This window comes from Natator depressus, chromosome 5 (assembly GCF_965152275.1).
Source record: "Natator depressus isolate rNatDep1 chromosome 5, rNatDep2.hap1, whole genome shotgun sequence".
Classification (NCBI taxonomy): domain Eukaryota; kingdom Metazoa; phylum Chordata; order Testudines; family Cheloniidae; genus Natator; species Natator depressus.
The window spans coordinates 117,303,527-117,331,423 of NC_134238.1; the positions used below are offsets into that span (position 1 = coordinate 117,303,527).

At 46.1% G+C, this 27,897-nt stretch overlaps 1 protein-coding gene across 1 annotated transcript; it reads right to left on the reverse strand.

The window, feature by feature from the left end:
* Positions 1-7,609: 7,609 nt before the first annotated feature.
* Positions 7,610-27,716, reverse strand: LOC141987992 (SUN domain-containing protein 3-like). The gene is made up of 13 exons (XM_074953815.1): positions 27,634-27,716; positions 26,740-26,846; positions 25,657-25,752; positions 24,538-24,622; positions 23,722-23,792; positions 22,630-22,691; positions 22,228-22,268; positions 21,604-21,763; positions 12,796-12,880; positions 12,088-12,203; positions 9,782-9,949; positions 8,655-8,744; positions 7,610-7,729 (listed from the first exon to the last, which is right to left on the reverse strand). The coding sequence occupies exons 1-13, from the start codon at positions 27,714-27,716 to the stop codon at positions 7,610-7,612; spliced, it is 1,284 nt and encodes a 427-aa protein (XP_074809916.1).
* Positions 27,717-27,897: the final 181 nt, after the last annotated feature.

The window sequence follows — 27,897 nt, forward strand, 5'->3', positions numbered from 1 at the left end:
ACAACCGTAACTCTTCCCTGCGTTGTCACCCTAAGAAAAAAAAAGAGTGGCACCCTTAGCCCTCTGTCACATAGGCTCCTCTAATCAGTGACCACAGAAGTGTTAATACCTTGCTCCTAAATATCCAGGGGTCATGCACATCTAGCCTTCTTCATGACTAAGCACAGTTCACAGGAAAAGTGCCATCTTCTAACAATTTCAGACTGAACAGCCTGCTACTAAGGGTGAAGATTTTCCCCATTCACAAAACCCCCATGTACTGACAATTATACAGGTGTCTTTAGAGCACTTTTTGTATTTAGGTAGACATTAGACATTATGAAATTATAGCATATGGAGAAAGCAAAGGCCATGTGCCATGCATCATGTCAGAGGCTGTGTATTCAAAGCAGGGAGTCAACCACTTATCACATATGAAGACTCCAGCATATTCTCTCCAATATTACAATATTTACACTTTGAATACAGAATTAATTTTCTGAGACATTGCAAATAAATCAGTTGATTAGTTTGCGACTTAAAATTAATTAAAAATGAGTCCTTTCATTTTAGAATAATTCAGACTCCTCAAGTTTACCATATAGTTATAACTCACTGTAATCTCATGCACTGGCTACATTTGAAGTCTTTTTTAGGATTAAGGTTTGCTTTTTTACCATGATTCTTCATAAATGAAAGCCTCTTCAGCAGGGGCTGACAAATAATATTCTTCTGCAGAGAATTCCAGAAAGAAATGCCCTTTTTCAAAATTTTTCAAATTGGCTGACATATCTGATTATTCTCACTGGAATTGAAGCCACAGGTTCCCTAGTTAAGAGGCCCTCTTTCAAAATGTCCGTTGTCTTCCACTGCTCCCAATGGGAATGATGCCGTACTGCCCTTGTGGAAGATCATGGCCTCTGACAGCACAGGTTGCAGCATTAGGCCACTGAGTCCTTTGGAAAATTCCAGCCTAAGTCAATAGGAACAGCTGGCTGATCAGCACTATTGAAAAATCAGGACACTTATTTAGATGCCTATGTCACACAGAAATGTCTGGAGTGGCTCACATCTGAGAGTGCCAATCTCAGGACAGACTGTCAAAGCAGAGCAGGTGCCCCAAAGTGGTGGTATGTTCTAGAATTAAATTTCTCCAACTCAGTAACAAGTGTGAATTCCTACAGCACTGTAACAGTCTTACCATGGAGTCACAGACAGTCCCTTTGGGCTCTCCAATCTATCTTGCCACCCAGGCAAGCTGGACTTAGTGACAAATGGTCACTTACACCGAAGATCACAAAATATTCAGGTTGTTTCCAGTCCCAAGAGACCAGGCACTTACCCCAGGTCAATTTGTACCTCAGATCTCACACCAAATACAATGCCTATAGCCAATCCTATAATAAAATAACTAAAGGTTTATTAACTAGGAAAAATAAATACAAGAGTTATTTACAGGTTAAAACAAGCAATTATATATTCACAAATGAGTTTCAGTCTGTGATTCAAAAGGTGACAGATGTAGGAATCTGTCAGTATTGAATGTCTTTTCAGGGCTTAACCCAGGTCGACTCTGGGAATCTCTGCTTTTTTGTTTCTTAGTTCCAGCCCTTGTAAGAAATAAAAATAGCTAAAATGAAGATTGTATTCATTTCCCTCTTCCATCATTCAAACCAATTGGATGAGGCCTTCTGCATGTACTTCTCCATGCTGGATGGGGCAACCAACAAAGCTTTTGTCCTACAACTGCCCACTTAATTTTTGATAGTCCTCTTAGATGGATGGGAGGGCCACTCTTCCCATCTGAGTTCACAAGTTCAGAGGAGGCATTTTTACTATTATAAAACAAACTTATATTTCATCTTCTACACTGGAATACAGACATTACAAGTGAGATTAATGCATGGAGCAATTTACAAGCATTTTATAGATTTGAAACACTAAATACATTCTTATAAGACTAATGCCTATTCTGAACAAAACTAACACACAGGTGAGCTAGTTTGGTTTCCAACTATGAATTTATCAGCTCTTAGCTAACCCCTACTGCCTTGGCTAGAGCTGGCACTTGGTTTACCAGCATCACAACCTAAATATGGAATTCAAAGCCTAACTTCAAGCACCCATTTTCACCAATCCTGGCCATAGTCTTCTCACTTTAGTGCATACCCTCTGCTCCCCCATACATATTCCTTTGCTAGGATTATTCATGCTCCTTGCCCAAGTTGCCTATGTGCATGTGTTTAAGTGGAATTCCCAAAATACAACAGCATTATTCTCCATCCATTTTCAGAGGGGAAAAGCAAAGTGGGCCTAGATTTGGTGCTATGTATGCAGCCTTTGGATTTCTTCTCCAATCACTGTAACAGGGCTAATGAATTACCTAGGTAAGTCTCACATACATCACGGGAAGAACAGATAGCTATAGCTAAACTGTTTGCTCTCTCTCACATTAAAATCTGGATTGCAAATTAAAACTGTGTTCAGCCAGCACGAGCGTTCAGACAAAATCACCAGAAATGTCTGTTTTGCCATCAACCGCCTCCTTAAAGGAACATCCATTATGCTGATGAACTCCAGTTTCATTTTTGAAATAATACAGGGAATCCTATTTCATATAGTATGGTTTATATGTTCTGAAGTGTATTTAAAAAAATGATGCTCAATTTGCTTCTGATTAGCACAGCTGATATACGGCTTTAATTAAATGATTAATTGATTCAGCAGGGTACGCAGACACACAAACAGCTGCTTCAACAGATACAAAAGAATCTCCCTCAAATAAGATCAGTAACAGGAGGCAGTCCCCATGGATACGGGTTAATTATAAGGTTGATTAGAATATGAAAGGATGGCTGATTCTACAGTTCAGTAGTTGACAAAAGATTTTGTTTTAAAATACAAAATTGTTAGCCAAACATAAACTATGAGCGTGGTATCAATCAGCAAAGATTCATTGAAGTCAATGGATTTATCTTGATTTACACCACCTGGGGATCTGGTCCCTAGTTTTCTAATTATACAGAACAGCCAAAAAGTTGGAACAGAATTAAAAGTAGTGGAATGACACTGATTCTAAATGACTGTTACTACTCACTGATGCCCTTGTGTCTGTTCACTTGAAAAAGCATGAAACATATGGCTTAATATCATACCTATTGTCTGTGCAATGCCATGTGCAAGTGACTTGTTTGGAAGAGCTGCAGAATTACAGCTCTTAGAAATTACTGGCTGGATCACACTATGGGGAAGAACTAGAAAAATAATCTTTAAAGGTGATTGGGTGTGTAATGGGCATAATTGTGGAGGAGACAGTCTGGATTATAATTAGATCCCATATCACCATAGATATGGAAGCAGAAGCTACAAGGTAGGTAGGGAAAGGTGGAAAGAAGTATATTTGGTACTACATGAAGAAACAGGAGAATAAGGAAGTGAGAGGAACATAGCAAAACGAAAGATGCCATGAAGACCCAGAATTGGATAAAGGGACCAAGGGCTCTGCATCTAAGAAAAAGAGATGCACTATGATTACATTAAAATGGTCTTGTGGTTGAGGGCATAGATGGGATTCAGGAGATCTGGCTTTGATGCCTGTTTCTGTCCGAGCCTCCAGGTGTGATTTAGGGCAAGCCACTTAATTTCTCTGTGCCTAATTTGTCATCTGTAAAATGGGGATGATAATGTTTCCTTCATCCAACCCTCAGTCTATTTGATCTGTTTTGCTTGTAAGCTTTTTGAAACAAAGACTCTCTTTAACTTCTTGTACATACAGCATCTAGTACAATGGGGCCTTGATCTCCGGGCTCCCAGATCTAACAGACATGCTACTGTTAAGAGTAATGTATATGAATGGATAAAAGCTGTGATGCCTTGATCACGGTCCTCCAGATCATCTACATGTCTGTCTTTAACACCATAACATGAGCCCCTAGCTCTGAGACTTGCTGCTGCAGGATTTTACCCCTCCAGTGTAGACATACCCACAGTGCTTAGAAAGGAGGGAAACATAATTATTTACAGATGGGGAAGCTGAATCACAGAAAGAGGGAGTGACTTTCCCAAGTCATGCGACAAGCCAAGAATAAAACCCAGGGGTCTTGTGAACCCCAATCTCTGTCCGTGGAGCCCCACTGCCCTATCTATGAGGCCATAAAAATGTTAATAATTCAATGTGTTTCTTCTTATAAAGAAAGCTTTCTATGGTGGCCTTCAGTAAAGAGAATTTGCAAAGAGGTAAAGGCCAGACAGGAAAACTTCTTCATCCACAACAGGCGGGTAATAGGTCAGTAAAATAATTTGAAAAGTCTAGGGTCCCTTTGGCAGAAGATGGAGGAAGATCATTATTGTAAATAACACTTTATGAGCCAGTGGTCTCAGATCCCAGGAGTAGTGTATCATGATCAGTGGAACTGGCATCAGAGGGCCCATGTTCTCTGGGTGGACTGTTATTGAGGGGAAACCAGGCAAAGAGGGAATACAGGGAGTTAGGCAGATGGGCTTACCTTTCTAGCACTGGTCATGTACATGACACTAAACTGGGAGGAGAGGTAGATACGCTGGAGGGTAGGGATAAAATACAGAGGGACCTAGACAAATTGGAGGATTGGGCCAAAAGAAATCTGATGAGGTTTAACAAGGACAAGTGCAGAGTCCTGCACTTAGGATGGAATAATCCAATGCACCGCTACAGACTAGGGACCGAATGGCTCGGCAGCAGTTCTGCAGAAAAGGACCTAGGGGTTACAGTGGACGAGAAGCTGGATATGAGTCGACAGTGTGCCCTTGTTGCCAAGAAGGCCAATGGCATTTTGGGATGTATAAGTAGGGGCATTGCCAGCAGATCGAGGGACGTGATCGTTCCCCTCTATTCGACACTGGTGAGGCCTCATCTGGAGTACTGTGTCCAGTTTTGGGCCCCACACTACAAGAAGGATGTGGAAAAATTGGAAAGAGTCCAGCGGAGGGCAACAAAAATGATTAGCGGACTGGAACACATGAGTTATGGGGAGAGGCTGAGGGAACTGGGGATGTTTAGACTACGGAAGAGAAGAAAGGGGGATTTGATGGGGGATTTGATAGCTGCTTTCAACTACCTGAAAGGGGGTTCCAAAGAGGATGGCTCTAGACTGTTCTCAGTGGTAGCAGATGACAGAACAAGGAGTAATGGTCTCAAGTTGCAGTGGGGGAGATTTAGGTTGGATATTAGGAAAAACTTTTTTACTAGAAGGGTGGTGAAACACTGGAATGCGTTACCTAGGGAGGTGGTGGAATCTCCTTCCTTAGAAGTTTTTAAGGTCAGGCTTGACAAAGCCCTGGCTGGGATGATTTAATTCGGGATCGGTCCTGCTTTGAGCAGGGGGTTGGACTAGATGACCTCCTGAGGTCCCTTCCAACCCTGATATTCTATAATTCTATGTATCTGTGCCTCAGTTTCTCCACCCTGATGATGTTCCACACACTGCTGAGCCACTGCGGTCAAAAGCCAGAAGTTCACCCCTTCCAGGCTAAACACAAATGTCCAATGGAAACCAAAACACATAGTCTTTCAGCCCTCGTGGAACTAACTTCTTTGTCCCTGTTGATAGAGGGTGCTTCCTCCCTGGGCTAAACGATATCTTCCCTTCTATGGCCTCTAGCTCCTTTTTAGCCTCTCTTCAGGCTCAGCAATTGACCCCATTGATGTAGAGCTTGAGAAGGGGGACTTTCACCCTTACCACCACATGTTGCAGCTGGGCCGCTAATTAAGTGCAATCGGCACTACCAGGCCTCTTCCTTCTCTCATCACCCCTGCTCTGGGTGATTCTCTGTTCTGCCCCATGCCCTTTCCAGGATAACCACAGTCATCTTCCTGGGAGCTCTCAGCCTTCTGCCTGCATCTCCGGCCAGACCTAAGCTAGGCCTGACCTGCATAAAGCAGCCTCCTCTAGCCTGAGGCACCAGCTTGACTTATATAGCCACAGTCCTTCCCCCTAGGACCATACCTTTCAAATCCTTCCACATGACCATATTTACCACATTCCCTCTACCTTAAAGGCCCAATCCACCCAATGATGTCCAGGCTTGTGGTATCTGCTCTTCATTACTGATGGTAAAAGCTGCAAACCCTCCAGGCAGGCCTGCTTCCCTTGCTGCCAGTGTGTGTAGTGTGACTAACAAACTGCTTCCCACATTCACAGGGAAGCAGCTGCCATCAGACAGCCTCAGGCATGGTAGGTGGAAAGGAGGAGCTCAATGTGTGTGGGGGTGAAGGACAGAAGGGGAACCCTAGCAGGAGGGGGCACCCAAGAGTGACAGGCAGTGTTGCCACCTTTGTAGGAGACTGTTTACTTGGTGCTGTCCTGCAAATATCCCAATGAATGCTGCTCTTGCAGGGAGCTAGGACCCCCTCTCTCCTCCACACAGCGAGAACCCTCACCCTGTCCAATCACTAGTGCCATGAGCCTCTCAGCACTGGCACCCAACACCTCCTGCCCACCTGCCTGTCCACTGCCAGCCTTGGACTGGCATGTAGCCCTATGTGGCAGCTAAGGAGCTGCTGCTGCTACTGCCTGATAGTTGTGAAGCCTGGAAGGAAGGCAGTGGTGGGGAGGGGTTGAGTCTGGGCTAGTGAAGACACCAACCCCTTCCCCCAGCTCATCACCACCTGTGTCCCCATTCCTCAGAGGAAGGGGCAGGGCTTCCCCTGGGAGGGATCTTACTGCTTCTCTGCTCCTCGCTGCAGCAAGAGTCAGTGATGCAGTCCTGGTTCGGGAGAGCGGGGAGTTGCAGTCTCGGTGCAATCCCAGTCTCTGTCTCTCATGCTGCAATTGGTATGGGGGAAGGGCCTCCACCGCAAAGCAGTCCCTGCTGGGTGGGGAGCTGGAGGGAACAGTTCAGAACCACAGTGTTGTGGCAAAAGCAAGCTTCTACCTATCCTGCCGCAGCCCCCATCAACTATGATACTCCCTTGTGCACCCTGCATCTCTATTGATGGGGAGCAGATCTGCTGAGTAAGAAGGGGACAGTTATACATAGTTGCTTTGAGAATCTTAAGTCACAAAGGAAGGGAGAAACTGGGAGTCTAGTAGGAAAAACATTTCCAAGAATAAAAAGAGTGAAGATCCACAGACTCAGCCACCATTTATCACTTGCTCAGAGATGCACCAATAAGTTATGCAGAGGGCGACTTTCGACTGAGATGAGCTTAGCAAGGCTGTTATTGACTTGGAGGGGGTTTTTCCTGCCTCTGCACTCTGGTCATTTACCTTTCTGGAGCGGTCAGTAATGCTCTAGTGCATAGGTGCTGGAAATAGGGCTGCTGCCACATGCCCCGGCTTGAAGTGGTTTCCATCATACACAGGGTTTACAATTTGGTTCAATGGCTGTCAGCACCCCCACTATACAAATTGTTCCAGCATCTCTGCTCTAGGGTTTTTCTAGAGGATCCTGCAAGACGTAGAGCATTTCAGTGCATAAAAGTAATTGAGACTCCTTTTGCCAATATTCATGACTCTGCACATATCCAAGTTAAATTTTGTTTATTTCTTTAACAGAACAGAGGAGAGTCACTAGTTGACAAAATCTGTCATTTTTAGGTGCATTTACTTTTCTGATGGGGTTCTCACTGCATGTCTTCTTACTACAGGCCTCAGCTCTTGTCTGTCATCTTCCCATGTACCCTGACTCGATAAACACAAGTGTACTCTGGGTTGCCCCAGTTACTCAGCACATTGAATTTTATGTAAACAAAAAATTTGGAAAGTTCACTCTGAAATTAAAAAAAGAAGTTAAGAGAAATCAAAACCTGTGTTACTTTAAACAGTTTTCTTTAGCCACAGTCCCGTCTCTATATTAACCCTACTACTGGACCAAATTCAGGCCTGAGGTAGGAGGACAAAATTCCCATTGAAATTAATGGGAACTGTGCCAACTTATACCAGGGCTAAGCTTGTCTCAATTTATGTCAAATCAAACTCCAGAGCTTGAAAGTGTTTAGCACCAACTATGGAAAGCTGAAATTCTCTGCTGAAATCAGCTGTGGTGCAGGCCTGGAAAAACAGGAAATTTCAACTACCGTGAGGTAAATCATTGCCTCTCCAGCTTTGTGTTCTTTCTTTCTTCCCTGACCCCCTTTACTCCGTTGCTTTGTTCAAGCTGGTACTAATGAAACCTAAGTGTTTCAAAAACCCAGCTGCCTAGCTTCTTAAGCACTTTCCCTCCATTGCTCCTGGTACAAAAGGTTGGGGGAGACAAAGATGGCTGATTAAGGGAGAAAAGTAGAAGTAAGGAAGAACAGAGTCTAAGTTCAACTCTGATGTACACTGATATGTTGCCTTTGAAGTTGGTGAAGATGCACCTGCTTGCTGAGTTTGGCCCTACAAATATTTTGCTCCCTGCAAAGCCACTGTCTTCTGCAACTTAGAATGACTGTTGCAGGAGCGGGACTTTGCCAAAAGGGGAGAATTCAGCCAGGAGCCTCCCTTGAAACCAAGTTCACACAGGAACTGAGGGTATCATCTCTCCCTTCCCACATCCTCCCACAATACAGTTCTGTTCTCCCAAAACACCAATTTAACCACTTTGTAATCTCCTCTCAGAGAGAGATTTCTACATCCTCTCCTTTCCAAGACCTGGTAGGCAAACCTGTATGCATACAGTGTCATCTGCCCCAATCTCACCACCCGTTAAAGTACCTTCAGTTGGAAAGTTTGAATGGTCTCTTTTCCTGAGTCATACATAAAAGTTCCCAGCAGAGTTTCTTTCCCTGTTTCCTCATCCAGTCCCTAAAATCAGAGTAGGAAGACAGCTGGAAGGAATGATGATGTATTGGAATGTAAACATTCCGAGACCCCACCATGGCCAGATGAGCCCTGGCCGAGCTGCCCCGAGCCCCAGACCGCCCGTCTGAGCCGCCCTGAGTCCTGGGCCACCGGCTTCGAGTACCCAGCCTGCCGGCCACGAGCCACCAGCCCGCCGCCCTCGCCAAGTCCCCAGCCCACTGGCCACCCTGAGCTCTGGCCCACCGGCTCGCTACAGCCTGCCATCTGGTTCCAGCCGTCCTGAGCCCCAGCCAGCCAGAGTCCCAGGCCCGCCCACCTGAGTCCCCATCGGCTTCGGGGGAGAAGAGGAGTGAGGGCGGGAAGAGGAGCAGCGTGGGCAGGGCCACGGGGAAAAGTGGGATGCAGGAGTGGGGTCTTGGGGCAGAGCATGGGTGGGGCCACAGCCTGGGCGCCATTCCTGCAGTGGTGCTCCAAAGGCAGCAGACCAGCGGTGTGACTCCAGAGGGAGGTGCACCACAACCTGTTTGGGGAGGCTTGGCCTCCCCTGGCTTATTATACCCGCCACCCATGCTCGTAGCATGAGCCCCATGAGCGCAAGTCAGTTGACCCCAGGCCCTGAGATTCACTGTGGTCTTTTTTTTTCAGTGTAGATGAATCTCTGCTGCAGTTTCAAGTGAGCTGCCCTAAACCTATTGGATAGGGTTGCCGTGTGATGATGTTAAACAGCTGCTGCTTCCACTTAAGAGGTGGATGTTGTTATCCTTCTGAATCCTTTACCAATAGCACAAGGTTGTTGTGAGTCTTAATTCGTTATTATTTGTAAAGCCACTTTGAGATACTCAGACAAAAAGTACTATAGAAATGAGCATTGTTAGTAGTAATAAAATTACCACCTCATCTGAAAAAATTCCTTAAACTTGTGCACAGTTGTGAAGAGAACAGACCTGATATCCTGTAAACAGAACATACAAAGCAAGTCTCTTTTCTTGTATTTTCCCACCATAAAATTCCAGTTTAAAAAGTTAAAGGCAGATACTTACACATACAGCAAAATCCTTTGGGGCGCTAGTTACATCTCCAGAGGGAGAGATTGCCTTAGAGATGTGTTGAAGTGTAACAGCGGTTGGGTAAACTTTTTCAGGCAACTTAATTACTACCTGACCCTGAGATCCTTGAAAAGCCCAGCAGTTTCCAGGGTGAACATCTGGCTGGAAGCAGAAATCAACTCCAATTAACACTAATGGAGTAACACATCCCACATACATGTGTATTCAGTGACAAGCACAAAAATTGATGCCTTCTGTTATTTGACTTTATGCTGGTAAATTAATACAGTTCTATCAAATCTACAAAAATGTAGATTTCCTTGCCTATCACCTGAACAGAGAGCTTTAATATTGAGCTCATAGATCAAACCAGAGACTTTCTTATTATTTATTATAGGGAAAATTGCCTTTCCAATAACACTTGAACTTATGCCATAGCACCATCAAAGTCAATAAAGTTAAATCAGGCCAGAGGTGTTTGCGGTCATTCAAAGCATGAGTCTAAAGATTAAAGATCACAGACAACAGAAGAGAACATGGTTTTCAGTGGTGTTAAGTACAAATGCCAGCAGGAAGTTGGGGCAAAGAAATAACATCTACATAAAAGGGATTTTTGTTGTGATACAATAATTCTTCCACTACTGGGAGCAAATGGTTTCTATGAACTAAAGTGCTGTAACTATCCCGAGTGTACCCAGGAACCTGGTGAAGAAGGCTATAACATATTCAGAGTGGTACACATTGGAGGTTGCTCCCAGTGGGCCTGATTCACCATCATAAAAAAACCTCATGCAATAATGTTGGGCTTACAGGAAATTACTTGATTTCTTCACCCTTCTTGGAGGAAGAAAGGGAATCGTTACTATTATGCATTATTGATTATTTCTATTGCATTATGCCTAGAGACCCCCAAGGACACCCGGGGCTCGTGGTAATAAGACACTAAGAAACGTTGAGGGAGACATGGCCCTTGCCCTAAAGATCTTACAGTTTAAGGTCCCAATCCAGTACCCACTGACGTTAATGGGAATCTTTCCAGTTACTTCAGAGGACACTGGATCAGTTGTTAAGGAGGCAAGCAACATATGAAGGGTGGAGGAGAGAAAGACAATTAAAATGTATAGATTTTTATATGCATTAACTACATATTTACGCACTTCAGATCAGGCTCACGGGCCCTCATCCACAAAGGTACTTAGGTGCCTAAACCCCAGACTTAGGCACCTATGTCTTGGGTTTAAGTGCTTATGTTCCAGTTTTAGGCTTCACTGCGATCCAAAAAATTTCTGCCGAACCTTGTAGGTGCCTAACCTGACTTGGTGCCAAAGCCTTCTGGGTTAAAGTTCCATTCGCAACTATGTTTCTGCCTCTAAATATGTGCACTGCTGCCTCCCTCTAGGCCACCAGACACCTATCTCACATCAAAGCCTGAGCAAGAAAGAGAGAGAGAGAGAGTACAGTGCAGTGGTTAGGGCACCAGCTGGGAGGTGGGAGACCTGGGTCCAGTCCCCCACTTCAAGGACTCATTTATCCACAGCAGAACAGCTTCAACAGGAGAGATTGAGGGAGCCCCAATCAGAATATCCCACAGCTCAGTGGTTAGAGCACTCTCGGGAGAAGACCCCTGTTCAAATTTCTTCTCCCCCACCCGCAGAGGGGAGAATTTAACCTGGGTCTCCAACATCCCAGGTTAGTGTTCTAACCACTGGATTAGAAGTTATAAGGTGGGAACCTCCTCCTCTGGCCCTTTTATGTGGAGCAAGGTAGGCACCGAACTCATTCTCACGAGAAATGCCTTGGGCATCTAAGCCCTCTAACTCCAGGAGAGGAGTTCCCCTTGTGAATCACTAATTAGAATCAGGCACCTATCTCCAAGAGAGGGGAGGGGCTTAAGACACCCTCCTCTCATCAGCATCTCCCATTGACTAGCTTAGGAGACTCCTTGCCTAGCATGATGACTTTTGTGGATCCCGTTGTAAGTTGCCTATCTCTTCCTATTCATTGTATAGGAGACCTAGGTGCCTAACTCAGGCTTTGTGGTTCACAGTGTTGTTCCTGTGATTTTTCAGGCACTTAAAAGTTAGGTGCCATGGTACTGAGTGTTGCAACACTTAATTCCCTTTGTGGGTGTGGGTTTAAATGCAAGTTATCTATACCTGACTGCCTCTCAACCTTTCCTTAATTAGTTGGCTAACTAATTGTAGGTCCATCACTGAAGAACTGGTTCTTGAGAAGGTTTTGGAATGAGGACATTTGAAAGTAGTATAAGAGAACAGACAAAGTGGACAGATGTGCTCTACCTGTAAAATAGTGTCTGGAGGATTTGCAGAAGAAAAGAACCATGAACTAAAACAACACCCCTCTGTTTTCCCAAGTTCATAACTCTTAGATGTTCTGCCTGTATCAATGGTGGCACCTGCAATTAAAATATGAATAGATTAACAAAGGCCAGACCCTATGACAAGCAGTGGATTACAAGGCATTTCTATTGTTACATATAGACCATCAGTCTATCCATCCTGTGTTCCTCACGGTGGTATCTGAGTTCATAGGTGTCAAAGAAAAAGAGTGGCTACAATATCTTATGGCTGGATTTATGTCACAATATGATGTAGAGAACATCCCATAATGATCTGATATGGAGTTTAGCATGGTATAAATGATAAATCAATATCTAGAATGGGTTTACGTCACACTATTGTAAGGAAAATCAAGATCTCCCATTCACCTTTGGTGAAATCAGTGCAGAAGAGAACAATGTCTCAGATACTTTTTAAAAGTTCATAACAACATTACCAGAGACATCATGGTCTAGCGTTGAGGGGAGAGGACAGGGATTCTGCTGACTTGGGTTGTATCCCTGACTCTGCCACTGACTTCCTGTATGAACATAGGCAAGTCAACTTAGCACCTCTGTGCCTCAGTTTCCCCAGTTTGTTAAGGAGGAATAACTATACTTATCATTGTAAAGGTGCTATATAAGAGCAGAATGCTATTAGTATCCTTACCTATGGATTTCTGAGCCCAGTCAGGCATCTGGATATGGTCCTCATAAACCTTCTTAAATGCTACATTTATCATCTCTAGTACTTGCTGAAAAAAAAAGAGAAGACATAAGGTAATGAAGGGAAAGATATTTGCAAACAACATAAACACTCACAGGCACTTAAGGTGAAATACTCAGTGTCAATGAGAAAAATCACAATAAAACACACAACGGTAACTTCCATCTCAAATAAGTTTTCCCAGTAACTGTTGGAAGGATATAAACTCATTCAGCTACTGAGGTGGAGTCCTCACAGTAAAGGTCTCCACTGCTGTGTCAGAGACCTGGGTTTGGTTTCCACATCATTCTATTGTTCTGGAGGCCAGCTGAATATGAGAGCAGCATGAGTACCATCCAGTCCCCAGAATGTGAGAAAGAGTATCTCACCACTCAGTGATGATCCAGATAGCTAGATAAGAAGAGGCACTGATGGGGAGTCTTATATTCTCCTCCGCTAAAGTTGGTGGCTCAGTTAAAGGTGACTTTGAGAATAGCTGTCAAGGCTAAGGAATTGAAATGATCAAGTCTCCATGATAGGAAGAGAGGGTTAAGTTAAAAAACAAAAACTAGCCCTTAGTATTATAAGATGTGCTTATACAGTGTTTCCATCCAAGGAGTTCAAAGCACTTGATAAAGACAGGGAAGTATTATCTCAGTTGTACAAATGGAACAATAAATGCATAAAAAGCTTAAGAGACATGCCCATGGTCACAAAGCAAGACAATGGCGGAGTGAAGGTGTGACAAGGTGGTGGGCAAAGGGTTGCTGATTCAGCCTTCTGTCACACCAGCTCCCATTTAGGGGAATAAATTAACACTGTCTGGAGGTAACCTGGACCTAATTGAGGAAGCAGAGCCAGCTGTCACCTAATTAGCCTGGGGCTGTATAAAATCCTCAGAGGGAAGAAGCCAGGGGCAGGGGAATAGTCCCTCCTGCCTGCAGAAAGTGAAGGGTCAGTTGTATATGGTGGTGGGAACAAGTCTGTGAATAAATTGCACGAGTGGTTACTAACCCCAGGGTCTCAGTGTAATTTTGTGAATCTAGCAGAGGTGGTACTCAAGGGAGCCCTGCTGTGCTCTGCTACCCATGGGGGGCTTGTCTGGGATCCCATGCTAGAGCAAGTGTTTGTTTGGCAGTCTGGAGATGGAGGAGAACCTGCAAGGGGTGGTCAAGCAGCAGGAGGTAGTGCAGAAGGCCATGCAGAGTTTTCAGCAAGCCCACCACCTAGAGAGACAGGCCTTGTTCACCTGGCAGGCAGAACAGCAGAAAAGCCTGCCGAACTTCATTTGGGAGCAGGCTGGCCTCCAATAGCCGCTCCTGCAGAAAGTGGTGAGCCCCATGGGAAGGGACGGCGTTCAGGCGCCGGGCTTAGGACTGTGTAAAATGGGCCTGACAGATGACCCCAATGCCTTCCTAGGCGCATTTGAGTGGGTAGCTGTGGGAGCTGGATGGGAGAGGGCAACCTTGGCCCTGCGGCTAGCTCCCTACCTAGCCAGTGAAGCCCAAGCAGCCTACGTGGCCCTAAGTGAAAAGCAGGCCAGGAATTATGAAGCAGTAAAGGCAGCCGTCCTCGATTGGGTGGGGCTGTCCACGGAGAAGTATGGCCAGAAGTTCTGGTCAGCGAGGTGGATGTGGCGGGGGTTTGCGGCGTGGGCATTCTCCCAAAAGTTAATGGACTGGGCCACCCACTGCCTGAGAGGCCAGACGCCCAGACAGTGGGGGAGATCATGGACATGCTTGTCCTAGAGCAGTTTTTACAGGGCCTCCCTGAGAACATAAAGGTGTGGGTGAGGAGGCACCAACTGAATATGATAGAGGCGGCCATAAAGGTTACGGAGGAGTACACGGAGGCAGACTTCCCCAGGAAGGAGAGATGGCCGTGCAAGGAAGTGGAGACTGGGAGAAGGCCCAGATAACACCCTCACCTGGGAAGGGCCCAGAGAACAAACGGAAGGACACCCAAGGGGCTTCCACAGGGTCCAGGCCGGTTGTCTGCTGGCAGTGCTGACGACCAAGACACAAGAAGGGGGATTCCCTGCACATGGATTGTGGGTGGCAGAGTTTTGTGGCTGGGCAAATGCTGGAGGGCAGGGGAAGGGGTGGGAGCCATCCACCATTCCAGTAATGGTGGGGAGGAAACCCCAAAAGGAGGTCTGGTGAATACAGCCTCAGCCTGCTCGCTGATACAAAGGAAGCTGGTGGGACTGCACTGGTGGATTCCCAGTGCGAAGATTGAATTAGGCTATGTCTGCTACGAAATTAGGTCGAATTTATAGAAGTCAGTTTTGTAGAAAGCATTTTTATACAGTCGATTGTGTGTCCCCCCACACAAATGCTCTCAGTGCATTTAGTTGGCGGAGTGCGTCCACAGTACCAAGGCAACCGTCGACTTCCGGAGCGTTGCACTGTGGGTAGCTATCCCACAGTTCCTGCAGTCTCTGCCGCCCATTTGAATTCTGGGTAGAAATCCCAATGCCTGATGGGGCAAAAACATTGTCGCGGGTGGTTTTGGGTACATGTTGTCAGTCGCCCCTCCCTCCCTCCCTCCCATGGTGAAAGCAGCGGCAGAGAATTGTTTCGTGCCTTTTTTCCTGGGTTACCTGTGCAGACGCCATACCATGGCAAGCATGGAGCCCGCTCAGCTCACCGTCACCGTATGTCTCCTGGGTGCTGGCAGACGCAGTACTGCATTGCTACACAGCAGCAGCTCATTACCTTTTGGTAGCAGACAGTGCAGTATGACTGGTAGCCATTGTCGCCGTACTCCAGGGTGCTCTTTTAGCCGACCTCAGTGAGGTCAGTCAGGGGCGCCTGGGCAAACATGAGAGTGACTCAGCCAGGTCATTTCCCTTTTAAGTTTCCTCTCATGGCGATTCAGTCCTGCACCATCTTCTAATGAGCAGCCAGGAGACGACGACGGCCAGCAGTCATACTGCACCATCTTCTGCCGAGCACCCAGGAGATGACGATGGCTAGCAGTCATACTGCACTGTCTGCTGCCAGCAAGATGTATAAAGGTAGATGAAGTGGATCAAAACAAGAAATAGGCCAGATTTGTTTTGTATTCATTTTCTCCCCCCTTCCTCTGAAATCAACATCCTGCTAAACCCAGGTTTTGAGTTCTATCTTTGAGGGGTCCATTCTGTTTCTCCTTGATGCAAAGCCACCTGCTCTGTTGATTTTAATTCCCTGCAAGCCAACCTTGTAAGCCATGTTGTCAGTTGCCCCTCCCTCCGTCAGAGCAATGGCAGACAATCGTTTTACACCTTTTTTCAACGCAGACGCCATAGCACGGGGAACATGGAGCCCGCTCAGATCACCACGGCAATAATGAGCACTATAAACACCGCGCGCATTATCCAGCAGGATATGCAGCACCATAACCTGCAACAAAAGTGAAACCAGGTGAGGAGGAGGCAACTGCAGCACGGTGACGAGAGTGATGAGGGCATGGACATAGACTTCTCACAAAGTACAGGCCCCTGCAATGTGCACATCATGGTGTCAGTTGGGCAGGTTCATGGCATGGAACGCTGATTCTGGGCCTGGGAAACAAGCACAGAGTGGTGGGACCGCATAGTGTTGCAGGTCTGGGATGATTCCCAGTGGTTGCGAAACTTTTGCATGCGTAAGGGCACTTTCATGGAACTTTGTGACTTGCTTTCCCCTGCCCTGAAGCGCAAGAATACCAAGATGAGAGCAGCCCTCACAGTTAAGAAGTGAGTGGCGATAGCCCTGTGGAAGCTTGCAATGCCAGACAGGTACCGGTCAGTCAGGAATCAATTTGGAGTGGACAAATCTACTGTGGGGGCTGCTGTGATCCACGTAGCCAATGCAATCATTGAGCTGCTGCTATCAAGGGTAGTGACTCTGGGAAATGTGCCGGTCATAGTGGATGGCTTTGCTGCAATGGGATTCCCTAACTGTAGTGGGGCCATAGACAGAACCCATATCCCTATCTTGGGACCGGAGTACCAAGGCAGCGAGTACATAAACCAAAAGGGGTACTTTTCAATGGTGCTGCAAGCACTGGTAGATCACAAGGGACGTTTCACCAACATCAGTGTGGGATGGCTGGGAAAGGTACATGACACTCGCATCTTCAGGAACACTGGTCTGTTTCAACAGCTGCAGCAAGGGACTTACTTTCCAGACCAGAAAATAACAGTTGGGGATGTTGAAATGCCTATAGTTATCCTTGGGGACCCAGCCTACTTCTTAATGCCATGACTCATGAAGCCATACACAGGCACCCTGGACAGTAGTCAGGAGCTGTTCAACTATAGGCTGAGCAAGTGCAGAATGGTGATAGAATGTGCATTTGGGCATCTAAAAGCACGCTGGTGCAGTTTACTGACTCAGTTAGACCTCAGCAAAACCAATATTCCCATTGTTATTACTGCTTGCCGTGTGCTCCGCAATATCTGTGTGAGTAAGGGGGAGACGTTTATGGCGGGGTGGGAGGTTGAGGCAAATTGCCTGGTCGCTGATTACACGCAGTCAGACACCAGGGCGGTTAGAAGAGCACAGTAGGGCGCGGTGCGCATCAGAGAACCTTTGAAAACTAGTTTCATGGCTGACCAGGCTACGGTGTGAAAGTTCTGTTTGCGCCTCCTTGATGGAAACCCGCCCCGGGTTCACTCTACTTTCCTGTAAGCTAACCACCCTCCCCTCCCCACTTTGATCACAGCTTGCAGAGGCAATAAAGTCATTGTTGCTTCACATTCATGCATTCTTTATTTATTCATCGTACAAATAGGGGGATAACTGCCAAGGTAGCCCGGGAGGGGTGGTGGAGGAGGGAAGGACAAGGCCACACAGCACTTTAAAACTTTAAAACTTATTGAATGCCAGCCTTCTGTTGCTTGGACAATCCTCTGGGGTGGAGTGGCTGGGTGGCCGGAGGGCCCCCCACCGCATTCTTGGGCATCTGGGTGAGGAGGCTATGGAACTTGGAGAGGAGGGCAGTTGGTTACACAGGGGCTATAGCGGCAGTCTGTGCTCCTGCTGCCTTTCCTGCAGCTCAACCATATGCTGGAGCATATGCGTTTGATCCTCCAGTAGCCTGAGCATTGACTCCTGCCTTCTTTCAGCAAGCTGATGCCACCTATCATCTTTGGCCCGCCACCTCTCCTTGCAGTCATATTGTGTTTTCCTGCACTCTGAGACTGTCTGCCTCCACATATTTTGCTGTGCTCTGTCAGTGTGGGAGGACAGCATGAGGTCAGAGAACATTTCAGCACGAGTGCGTTTTTTTCGCCTTCTAATCTTCACTAGCCTCTGGGAAGGAGAAACACATGCAGCTGGTGGAGGAGAAAAAAAGGGAGAGTGGTAGTTAAAAAGACAAATTTTATAGAACAATGGGTACACTCTTTCACAGTAAACCTTGCTGTTAACATTACATAGCACATGTGCTTTCATTACAAGGTCGCATTTTGCCTCTTTTTGAGGGTATGCCGGTTTGGTGTGCGAGATCACTCATGCAGAGCCGGGCAACAGAATTCGGCTTGCAGGCAGCCATGGTAAGCTACAGTCTTTTGGCTTCTTCAACCTTCATAATGTGTGGGAATGGTTTTAAACAGCAGCGCCCTCATTTCCCATACAAAGTAGCCGTTGGGTTGGCCATTAAAAATGGGTTGGCAGTTTAAAAGGCGGGGCTGCGGTTTCCGAGTTCACGTGCAGCAGAAACCCAACTAACCCCCCCCCCCAATTCCAACCCCCCATTCTCTGGGATGATGGCTTCACCCCTCCCCCTACCATGTGGCTAACAGCAGGGAAGATTTCTGTTCAGCCACAGGCAAACAGCCCAGCAGGAACAGGCACCTCTGAATGTCTGCTTACTAAAACCAACTATTTCAACCAGGTGACCATGAATGATATCACTCTTCTGAGGATAACACAGAGAGATAAAGAACGGATGTTGTTTGAATGCCAGCAAACACCGGGACCATACGCTGCAATGCTTTGTTCTGCGATGATTCCCTACTATGTGCTACTGGCCTGGCATGGTAAAGTGTCCTAGCATGGAGGACAGAATAAGGCTGCCCTCCCTAGAAACCTTTTGCAAAGGCTTTGGGAGTACATCCAGGAGAGTTTTATGGAGATGTCCCTGGAGGATTTCTGCTCCACCCCAGACACGTTAACAGACTTTTCCAGTAGCTGTACTGGCCGTGAATGCCAGGGCAAATTAATCATTAAACACACTTGCTTTTAAACCATGTATAACATTTACAAAGGTACACTCACCAGGTCCCTTCTCTGCCTTCAGGGTCCGGGAGCCCACCTTGGGTGGGTTCGGGGGGTACTGGCTCCAGGTCCGGGGTGATAAGCAGATCCTGGCTGTTGGGGAAACCGGTTTCTCCGCTTCCTTGCTGTGAGCTGTCTACAACCTCCTTCTCATCATCATCTTCCTGGCCCCCAAAACCCGCTTCCGTGTTGCCTCCCACTCCTTGGACAGAGTCAAAGCACAGGGTTGGGGTAGTGGTGGCTGCAGCTCATCATAGAAGCGGAATGTCTGGGGGCTCTGAACCACAGCGGCTGTTTGCCTCTCCGGTTTTTTGGTCGGCTTGCCTGAGCTCCTTAATTTTCATGCAGCACTGCTGCGGGTGCCTGTTATAGCCTCTGTCCTTCATGCCATTGGAGATTTTTTCAAATATTTTGGCATTTCGTCTTTTCGACCGGAGTTCTGCCAGCACGGATTCGTCTCTCCATACAGCGATCAGATCCCGTACCTCCCGTTCGGTCCATGCTGGAGCTCTTCGGCGATTCTGGGACTGCATGGTCTCCTGTGCTGATGGGCTCTTTGTGGTGACCTGTGCAGGTGAGCTCGCCACACTGGCCAAACAGGAAATGAGATTCAAAAGTTCACGGGCCTTTTCCTGTATACCTGGCCAGTGCATCTGAGTTGAGAGCGCTGTCAGAGTGGTCACAACTGAGCACTCTGGGATAGCTCCCGTAGGCCAATACCATCAAATTGCGTCCACAGTACCCCAAATTTGACCCAGCAAGGCCGATTTCAATCCCCTCATCGGGGATGGAGTAAAGAAATTGATTTTAAGAGCAATTTAAGTTGAAAAAAAGGGCTTCGTCGTGTGGACGGGTGCAGGGTTAAATCGAGATAACGCTGCTAAACTTGACCTAAACTCATAGTGTAGACCAGGCCTTAGAATGAGTCCATGGGGATAGGAGGCAATACCCTATGGCCCAGGTGCCCCTCGAGGTTCGGGGCAGGTTTAAGTGGCAGTGGGTTGGGGTAGTAAAGGGCCTGCCTTACACGGTGGTGGTGGGTATGGACTGGGACCTCTTCCCAGGAGGAAAGGTGGGCAGAGGGAGAAAGCCCACGACAGGAAAAATGGGAGATCCAAGCAGAAAACCCCTAGACAACAGAGCCCAAGAAGGGAGAGGGAAGCTATGAGTGAGACGTCCACCCAGGGTTCTTGACCGGAGAGCAAGGCCCAGCGGAGGGCCTTAATGGCGGACCCCCAAAGGAAGAGACCCAGGCCCTGCTGGACGAGCTTGGGGGACAGGAAGTCCTGAGTGTCCGGAAGAGGGCCATGACCAACCCCAAACTCCTGACTGAAGGGAAGGGGGCGGAAAACCATGGGAACACCTAGGGAGCTATGAATGGTGCAAGGACCTGTGGGGGAGCTGTGGGGCCGTCGACCTGCCACACAATGTAGTTTCTGTGGGTAGGGGATGGAGGAACCCCACACGGCAAACCCTGGGACTGACCCAAAAGAGGGACTCCTCCGTAGAGTCTCTCCCACCCCATTAGAGGGACGAGAGGACGCAGAAAGGCAAACCTGGCGGTTGGAGAAAGGAGAGGAGGTGTGTGACAGGGTGCTGGGCAAAGGGTTGCTGATTCAGCCCTCTGTCATGCCAGCTCCCACTTAGGGGAATAAATTAGAGCTGGCTGGAGGTAACCTGGCGCAAATTGGGGAAGCAGAGACAACTGCCACCTAATTAGCCTGGGGCTGTATAACAGTCTCAGTGGCAGGAAGCCACGGGGGAGCAGAAAGAAAGGGAAAAGACAGGGAGGTAGCTCTTCCCTCCTGCCTGCAGACGATGAAGGGCCAACTGTATATGGTGAAACAGTGGTGGGAACAAGTCTGTGAATAAACTGCATGAGTAGTTACTGACCCCAGGGTGACTTTGTGAATCTAGCAGAGGCAGGAGCCAAAGGGGGCCCTGCCACGCTCAGCTACACAGGGATACAACCCAGCTTTGCTGACTCTCAGTTCAATGCCTTAATAACTACACTCACTGCCTCTGAAATTAAGTTTGCTATCCTGTAGCGTACGAGATACCTCTAGCTGCAGTTTGGGATCAACTGTTGAAGGACTTTGGGATTCCAGATTATACATTTCCAGGAACAAGTAGGAACCTAAACAATTTTACTGGTATAGTGCCACTCAAATGGTAATGTTAAACATTACACTTATGAGATATTTTGGTGAGAAATGCCATAATTACCAAAGTTCTAGCAGATACTGTCAGGGCACAGTAGTGAGAAAGCTCCATGAGGGAGATTTTCAAAAGTAGTCCGCACTGGCGCAACTGTTCCCAGCAAAGTCAATGGTAAATCTCCCACTGACTTCAGTGGAAGCAGTGTCAGGCCAGCGCTGAGTGTTTTGAAAATCCCATCCCTAATGTTCAGGTCCATAGCAAGGACTAACAGGCCCTAATTGGCTCGGAAGGGTGTGACAGGAAGTAGTGTGAGGGAATGGGGAGAGCTACAGAAAGGTCTAATTATACAATTCCAGCCTCTTACATCTTTGTTCTCTCCTGGGATGTCACTCTCCTCCAGGGTTTCTTGAATGGAATGCAGGATGCCCTCCATCACACCATTGATCTCTGCATGCAGATGCTGCATCTGCTCTTTAATGTGTTCGATTTCATGGATTTTTTCTTCCAATAAAGTGTGTGACTGCCTTGAAAACATGGAACAACAGATATTAGACACTATTCTGCATTCAGTGAGAACAGGAGACTGCAAATATACCCATGCCTCTCTTTTCGCTGGTCGTATGGACAAACTTGCCCCATTCCCTCCATTTTGAGGAGAATGAGTTTTCATTGATACCAGATGTAATGCTGTTGTAATGTGGGCAGGACCTCTGCTGCCTTCGTGCACTTGGAGTGCTGTGGTTAACCTGAGACTGCATTCTTGAGGACATCACTGTATTCACTAGGGATAGAACCCAGGACCTTCAGCTGCAAAAGCAAGAGCCCCTGTACTGCTTCAGTAAAAGGAGTCACTCTATTAGCTAAGCCAGCTCTAATCCTCAAAGTGAACCAGCTACTAAGGAGACATAATCATGCACATTTAGCCAGAGAGTTAGTGACACCTCCAGTGAAGTAGGGAATACATTCATAGTCAAGAAATCCCTCTTACCACAGTGACTTCAGCTCTGTTTCATGTAGCTCTGTCATTTCCTGTAAAAGAAAGGCAAACAAATATACTAACCACTAGCACAGCCTCAGTGAAGACTTCTCAACGTAGGCAGGGCAGATGTTCCTTCCCCTCTTTGGAGTCAGAAACAATATGCCCAATGAATTGACACCAGTAATCCCAGTGCATATAGGGAGTCGCATCCTGCAGCCCCGACTTTTCCCTTATACTGGCAAAAGTCTTATTAATGTTAACGGCCATTCTGCCTGTTTGATTAAAGTGCAAAGACTGCAGGAGCCTGCCACAGATGCTGTGGGTCGCAACTTTGTCTAGGAAGGCAATTACTGAAGCTGCTTCTCATTTTGGCTCAGAAGAGTTTCCTTTCCTATCCCAAGAGACACTTACCTGTGATGCTAGCCCCTCTGCTAATCTCCTGGACGATAGTGAGCCAACACAGTAAATACCTGCTGCAAATCACACACACAACAGAGAATTATTTCACCAACATTTGTAATCACCACCAAGGCCAGGTTATCTACTTCCAAACCCACATGATAAGATGTTAGCTATGGAGAGCTGAAGTTGGGATGCATACAGCTCTGAAAAGACTGTGTTCCAGCCTATCAGACTTATGCCAAGCCCCAGTGATCCACATACCCATGACATGATTATTGCAACTCAATATATCTAGAAATGATGCCACATCCTCTGAGAGCTCCAGGTGGTACAGAATGCAGCAGCCAGTCTGCAAGACAACACTGGTCACAATGAGCACATCTCCCCGATACACCTCTCTCTGAATTGCCTCTTCTGGACAGAGTTCAGGTCTAGGTCTCTGTTCTGACATTCAGAGCCATCCCTGGGATGTCTATCTGACATTGTCTCCCCTTTCACATTTGTGACCTCCCAGAATGTTCTTCCAGAACAATGCAATGTAATGTTGAACAATAATGGGAGGCGCCCAAGGAGGAAAGACAGAACTTCCAAAGGAGCTGGATCTAGACTGAGGAACTCGCTCCCACAAGAGATATGAATGGCCAGAGTTCTCACCACATTCAGGACTAAATGTGGAACTCAGCCCTTCAACTTCACTTCCCTCACAAGAAAGGAGTTCCTCACACAGAAAAAAAACCTCAGCATACTTCCCACCTACTCTGTCTTCCACAATCAAATCCACCCCCATTCCTCCCCCAAACCTATCAACTAACCAACCTGTTTACTCCAGCAGGATGGCAAGGAAAAGAAAGGGTGATTGCAATTGTTATTTGGAAATACTGGGAGGTGCTTGGAGGTGTTGTTGGCCATGGAATTATCTAGGTAGATAGTGAAGAAAAATACACACACACACACACACACATACAATAGTAGAGTGAGCTCTAGTCATAAGAATCCCTAAATCAAAGCAATTAGATTAATTCAGTAAGTAGGCATTTTTGTTTCTAAACTGGAAGTTGAGATGAGACTGTTACAGGTTCCCAGAATTCCATGAATACTCACCATAAATTATTGGAACCAGCAATAACAGGACCTTGAAGAATCTCTTGCTGTTCTGCAAGGTGATTAGGTCTCTGAAGGAGACCAAGCACAGAGTTATCACAGCATCTGCACATATCCATACAATCTTGTTCTGATATTGCATTTATTCAGGCTGGGGCAAATCCTGTAACCCCCATTGCAGGCTTATAGCACCCATTTGGGAGTGGAACTGATGTGGTTCTGCTCTGAAGTGAGGGCTTAGTTGCAGAGAGCCTACATAGAGGTCCCTTCCTCCTGTGTTCCATAGAAGATTCTGTGTGCCCTAATCCAAAATGCAGCAGAATCGGGGATAGGTTAGGGATGAGGCAGAGAAGAAGCAAGATATGGTTGATGGATCTGTGACAAGCAAAACCACTGGTCAAACCATATCCATGGACTGTGAGGGAAGAAGCATCAGCCAGAGACTACTGCAGCCCTTAGGATTCAATAGTAGCCATGGACTCTGTACCCCAGGCCTCATAGCACTCTCTTCTGATTATCTCGTTTTCTCAGGCTGTTTTCAGGGACTGAGATTTTGGCCAATGGCAGGTCTAGATAGCTAGAGCTAGCAGAGGGACTATTTGGTTTCATGAGCAGCTGCCACAGAACTGCACAGAACCTGTCCCAGTGACAATCTGAACAGTAGCCAACGTGAATCATGGACTCCTTGTTTCTAACTGGGCCCACAGGCCCATTAACTTGTATCCCAGTCTCTCTGGGCCAGTTTCCTACTGTGACTCCCAAATATCCATTTCCTCCCCAATACACCCTTCAGAAGAATTTTACTTTCATGCTTACTTTATGGAGATACAAGCCTTTATGAAGGCTCTTGGGAGGGAGGCAAAGGCCATTATCAGAAGGCACGGGATGTTAAATACTGTTCCTGTGAAAACAAACCACAAAGCAGTTAGGGCTTGATCTGATGGCCATCAAAAACTATGGGATTTTTTCCACTGATTTCAATAGGCTTTGGATCAGCCCCTTACTTTAAATTGCTTCCACATTCACGTCTTCATTAACCCACCGATGGGACATCAGACAAAATATACATTAGCACATATATACACCAGGATTTTCCTACATCATTACATTTGTTTACATCAGTGGTTCCAGTCTCAGGGTCGCATAGGTGTTTTCTGGGGACAGTGAGGGAAGCACAACTTTTTATGTGAAATAGGGAAAGTGACTTTAGCCTTTATTACTATTAATTATTATTATGTAGCCCCAAGTGTGTGCCATGCCCTTTACAGACAAATGTAAAGACAAGGTATCTGCCCAAAAGAGGCTGAAAATTTATCCTTCCAAATGTAAATTGCTGACTGAATTAGGTGAATTTAATTTACAGTACAGCATATTCTTTCATGGACCTATAGGAAGACCATATTTTAGAATATGTAAAAGAAACTATAGGCATGCAATACAGGCCAACAATTTAAAAAGTGATTAGGCTGCAGGGGACTGGCATAATCCTAACCCTAAAGTTGTTGCCTCATCTCTGCCTCCAGAGTGGAAATCAGGCTTTTCCAGTTTTCTGAGTCTCGCCAAAGTCAATACGGTTCTGCCCACTGATGCCGAGAACATTCCCTGACATTCTGGAATTGATTGGATTGAGTTTTGCAGGGTTGCTGTGTTACAGACAGGCAAACACACAGAGATGCCATGGAGTTGTGTGTAGGGCATTGCATCTTTGGACCAGTAAGAAAACAAACAAAATAAAAAATGCTCATCAACATTTCTTGCCAGTGAAATTACACGTCTGTCAGTTGCATCAATGCAATCCTTTGCAGTGCTTGAAATCCACTCTCCATGTCAGACTATCTGCCCTTGATGCAGTTTTTGCTTGTGAAAGCTTTCCTTATTCTTGCTACTGAGCATCAGGAATATATATTATAAGAAAAAAAGTTCCATCATACATACTTAACACACTCTTTTGGGGTGGCAGAGATCCGCTGGATGATGAAGCATTGGTGTTGGTCTCAATTGCCAAGTAGGACATTCTGGTAAATACCTCACCTGTCAAAGAAACATCACGTCATTAGGCAGGCAACCTGTCCCAGCTTCCTTTCTATTTACCTCCATCCATTCAGGTAAAGTCTAAGTCCTGCTGGGATCTATAATTTGTTTTCTCTGTGTCTCCCCTTCCATATGCTTGCCTCCTGTTCTCTTTCTGATGTAATTGGTGTGTAGATGTGACCAACAAAATGCCTTGAGACTGGACTGGCTGTTCTCACACTGGGCTGCACAGACTGCTCATAGCCTATAGAATAGCACTTGCTATCTGGAGAGAATTTGCTGGCCCTTAGTGCTGGTGCCTCTTTCATTGAAGAGCCTGGGCTATTGAAGAAGCTGTAAAGGAGGAGATTAAAGTATAGCAGGCTTCTCTAGCAGCTGCTGCAGCCATAAGAGGAGATATGAAAGGAACCCATAATCCAGTGTAAATTTAAGCATTAGAGAAAGTTTATTTCTACACCAGGGCTTCAGTGGGAGCTGAGTCAAGACCCCATGCATTCTGTTTGGCTCAGAGAAATATCATGGGCGCTTATTCTGTGTAGCTATCTGTTACAGTTGGCCTATGTGATTGGGCAGTGTTTTCTGGTTATGATTAGACAATATTTTATGTGCATTTTCACTCAATTAGCCTGAACAAAAGCTAAAATGCACACAGGGAGTCCAGTCCTGTCAACTTTCTTGCTGTGAACATCCTGACTTCCCACTTGCATGAGCAAGGGTTGCAGGATCAGGACCACCTATATTGTAGGGAGGGATGAAGCCTGCCAGGAGTGCCAGTGTTGTGAAATGTACGCCCGCTGAACTCTTGCCTTTCTGCCTGTATTGAGAGGTTTTTAAAAAATATCTGGTTTGCTAACCTTTTTCCATGGAAAGCAGGGAAAATAAAAATCTCCCTTTAGCACCAATTATAGTATTTTACAGTTTCATTCCCAAAGGAACCCAGAGTGCTTTACAAACAAAAACAAAGAATTGTTCTTTAGTTGGACTTACTCTCATCTGCCCGGCGCTTCTCAGTTGTTTTTGAAGACCCTTGGCTAGAAGCGGTGAGAGTTGATTTATCAGAGTTACTCCCAGGCATTGTCTGTAACAGTAAATGCCTATTGAGAGAAAAAAGGGGGTAAATTACCCACCATTTCCATTATTTAACGAGGCAAGGAGGAACAGCCAGATTTTTAGGCCACAGAGGAAACATCTGCAACAAAAAAAAGGTTCAGAAAAGGTACACCCACCCACTCTCACATGTCCCAGAATCACACTGCTGGTCTCCCAGATGGGAGTCTCAATGAACAGCACACCCCAGTTGTCTAGTTTAGAACTAGACATCCAATTTTAACTCTCCCTTGGAAGAAAACTCCTTTAAACCTGCTTCTACAATACAAATATTATTATAGTTTCCCTAAATAATCACCAGTACAGAAAACTGGGGCCGTGTTCTCCCGTGGTCCAAAAAGAAAAAGGTATAAACAGAACTCTTATGAATGATTATTGGTAAGAGAAGGCTGGAGAGAAAGTGGGTGCTAATTTTACGATGAGCCATATCAATCTGTCTTAAGAATGTTGGGTTACCGTAGAAGCAAAGTATATATTTGTAAAGATTTTATCACCTGAAGTTGTGTCTGGTTGCCCAGCCAATTTTTAGTCATTAGACAGAAGACAGTCATCCAACTTTAGCAGCAACATCACAGTCCCTTTGATTAATGGCTGCAGAATCAGGCTCTAAACTGGGATTGTCCCAAAAAATGTGGGTTTTGTGGGTCCCAAAAGCTGGTGATCATTGTATTAGTTTCTACTTTATGGTGCGACCTCCCCAACTGAATGGTATTCATATGCATGGTGTTACTTAACTCACACTACACCAGAAAACCCCTCTAAACACCTCTATACCTATGTTTCTGGAACCCTGACATTGTCGACTCCCTTGAATTATCACTTGTGTCGCTATCAGTTTCGTTCTCTCGGGAGGCCATTGGCAACAGTCTTGGACTTCTCTACAGATTATTTTTTTCCATTCATTACAGTGAAAGTGGAGCAAGAACTGGATGAGTAAGTAAATCTACAGCACTCTCAGACTGGTATCTCAGACCCACAAAATCAATATGAGATTTAAAAAAACAACAACAAACCACACCTGATAGAGGCCAACAGCCA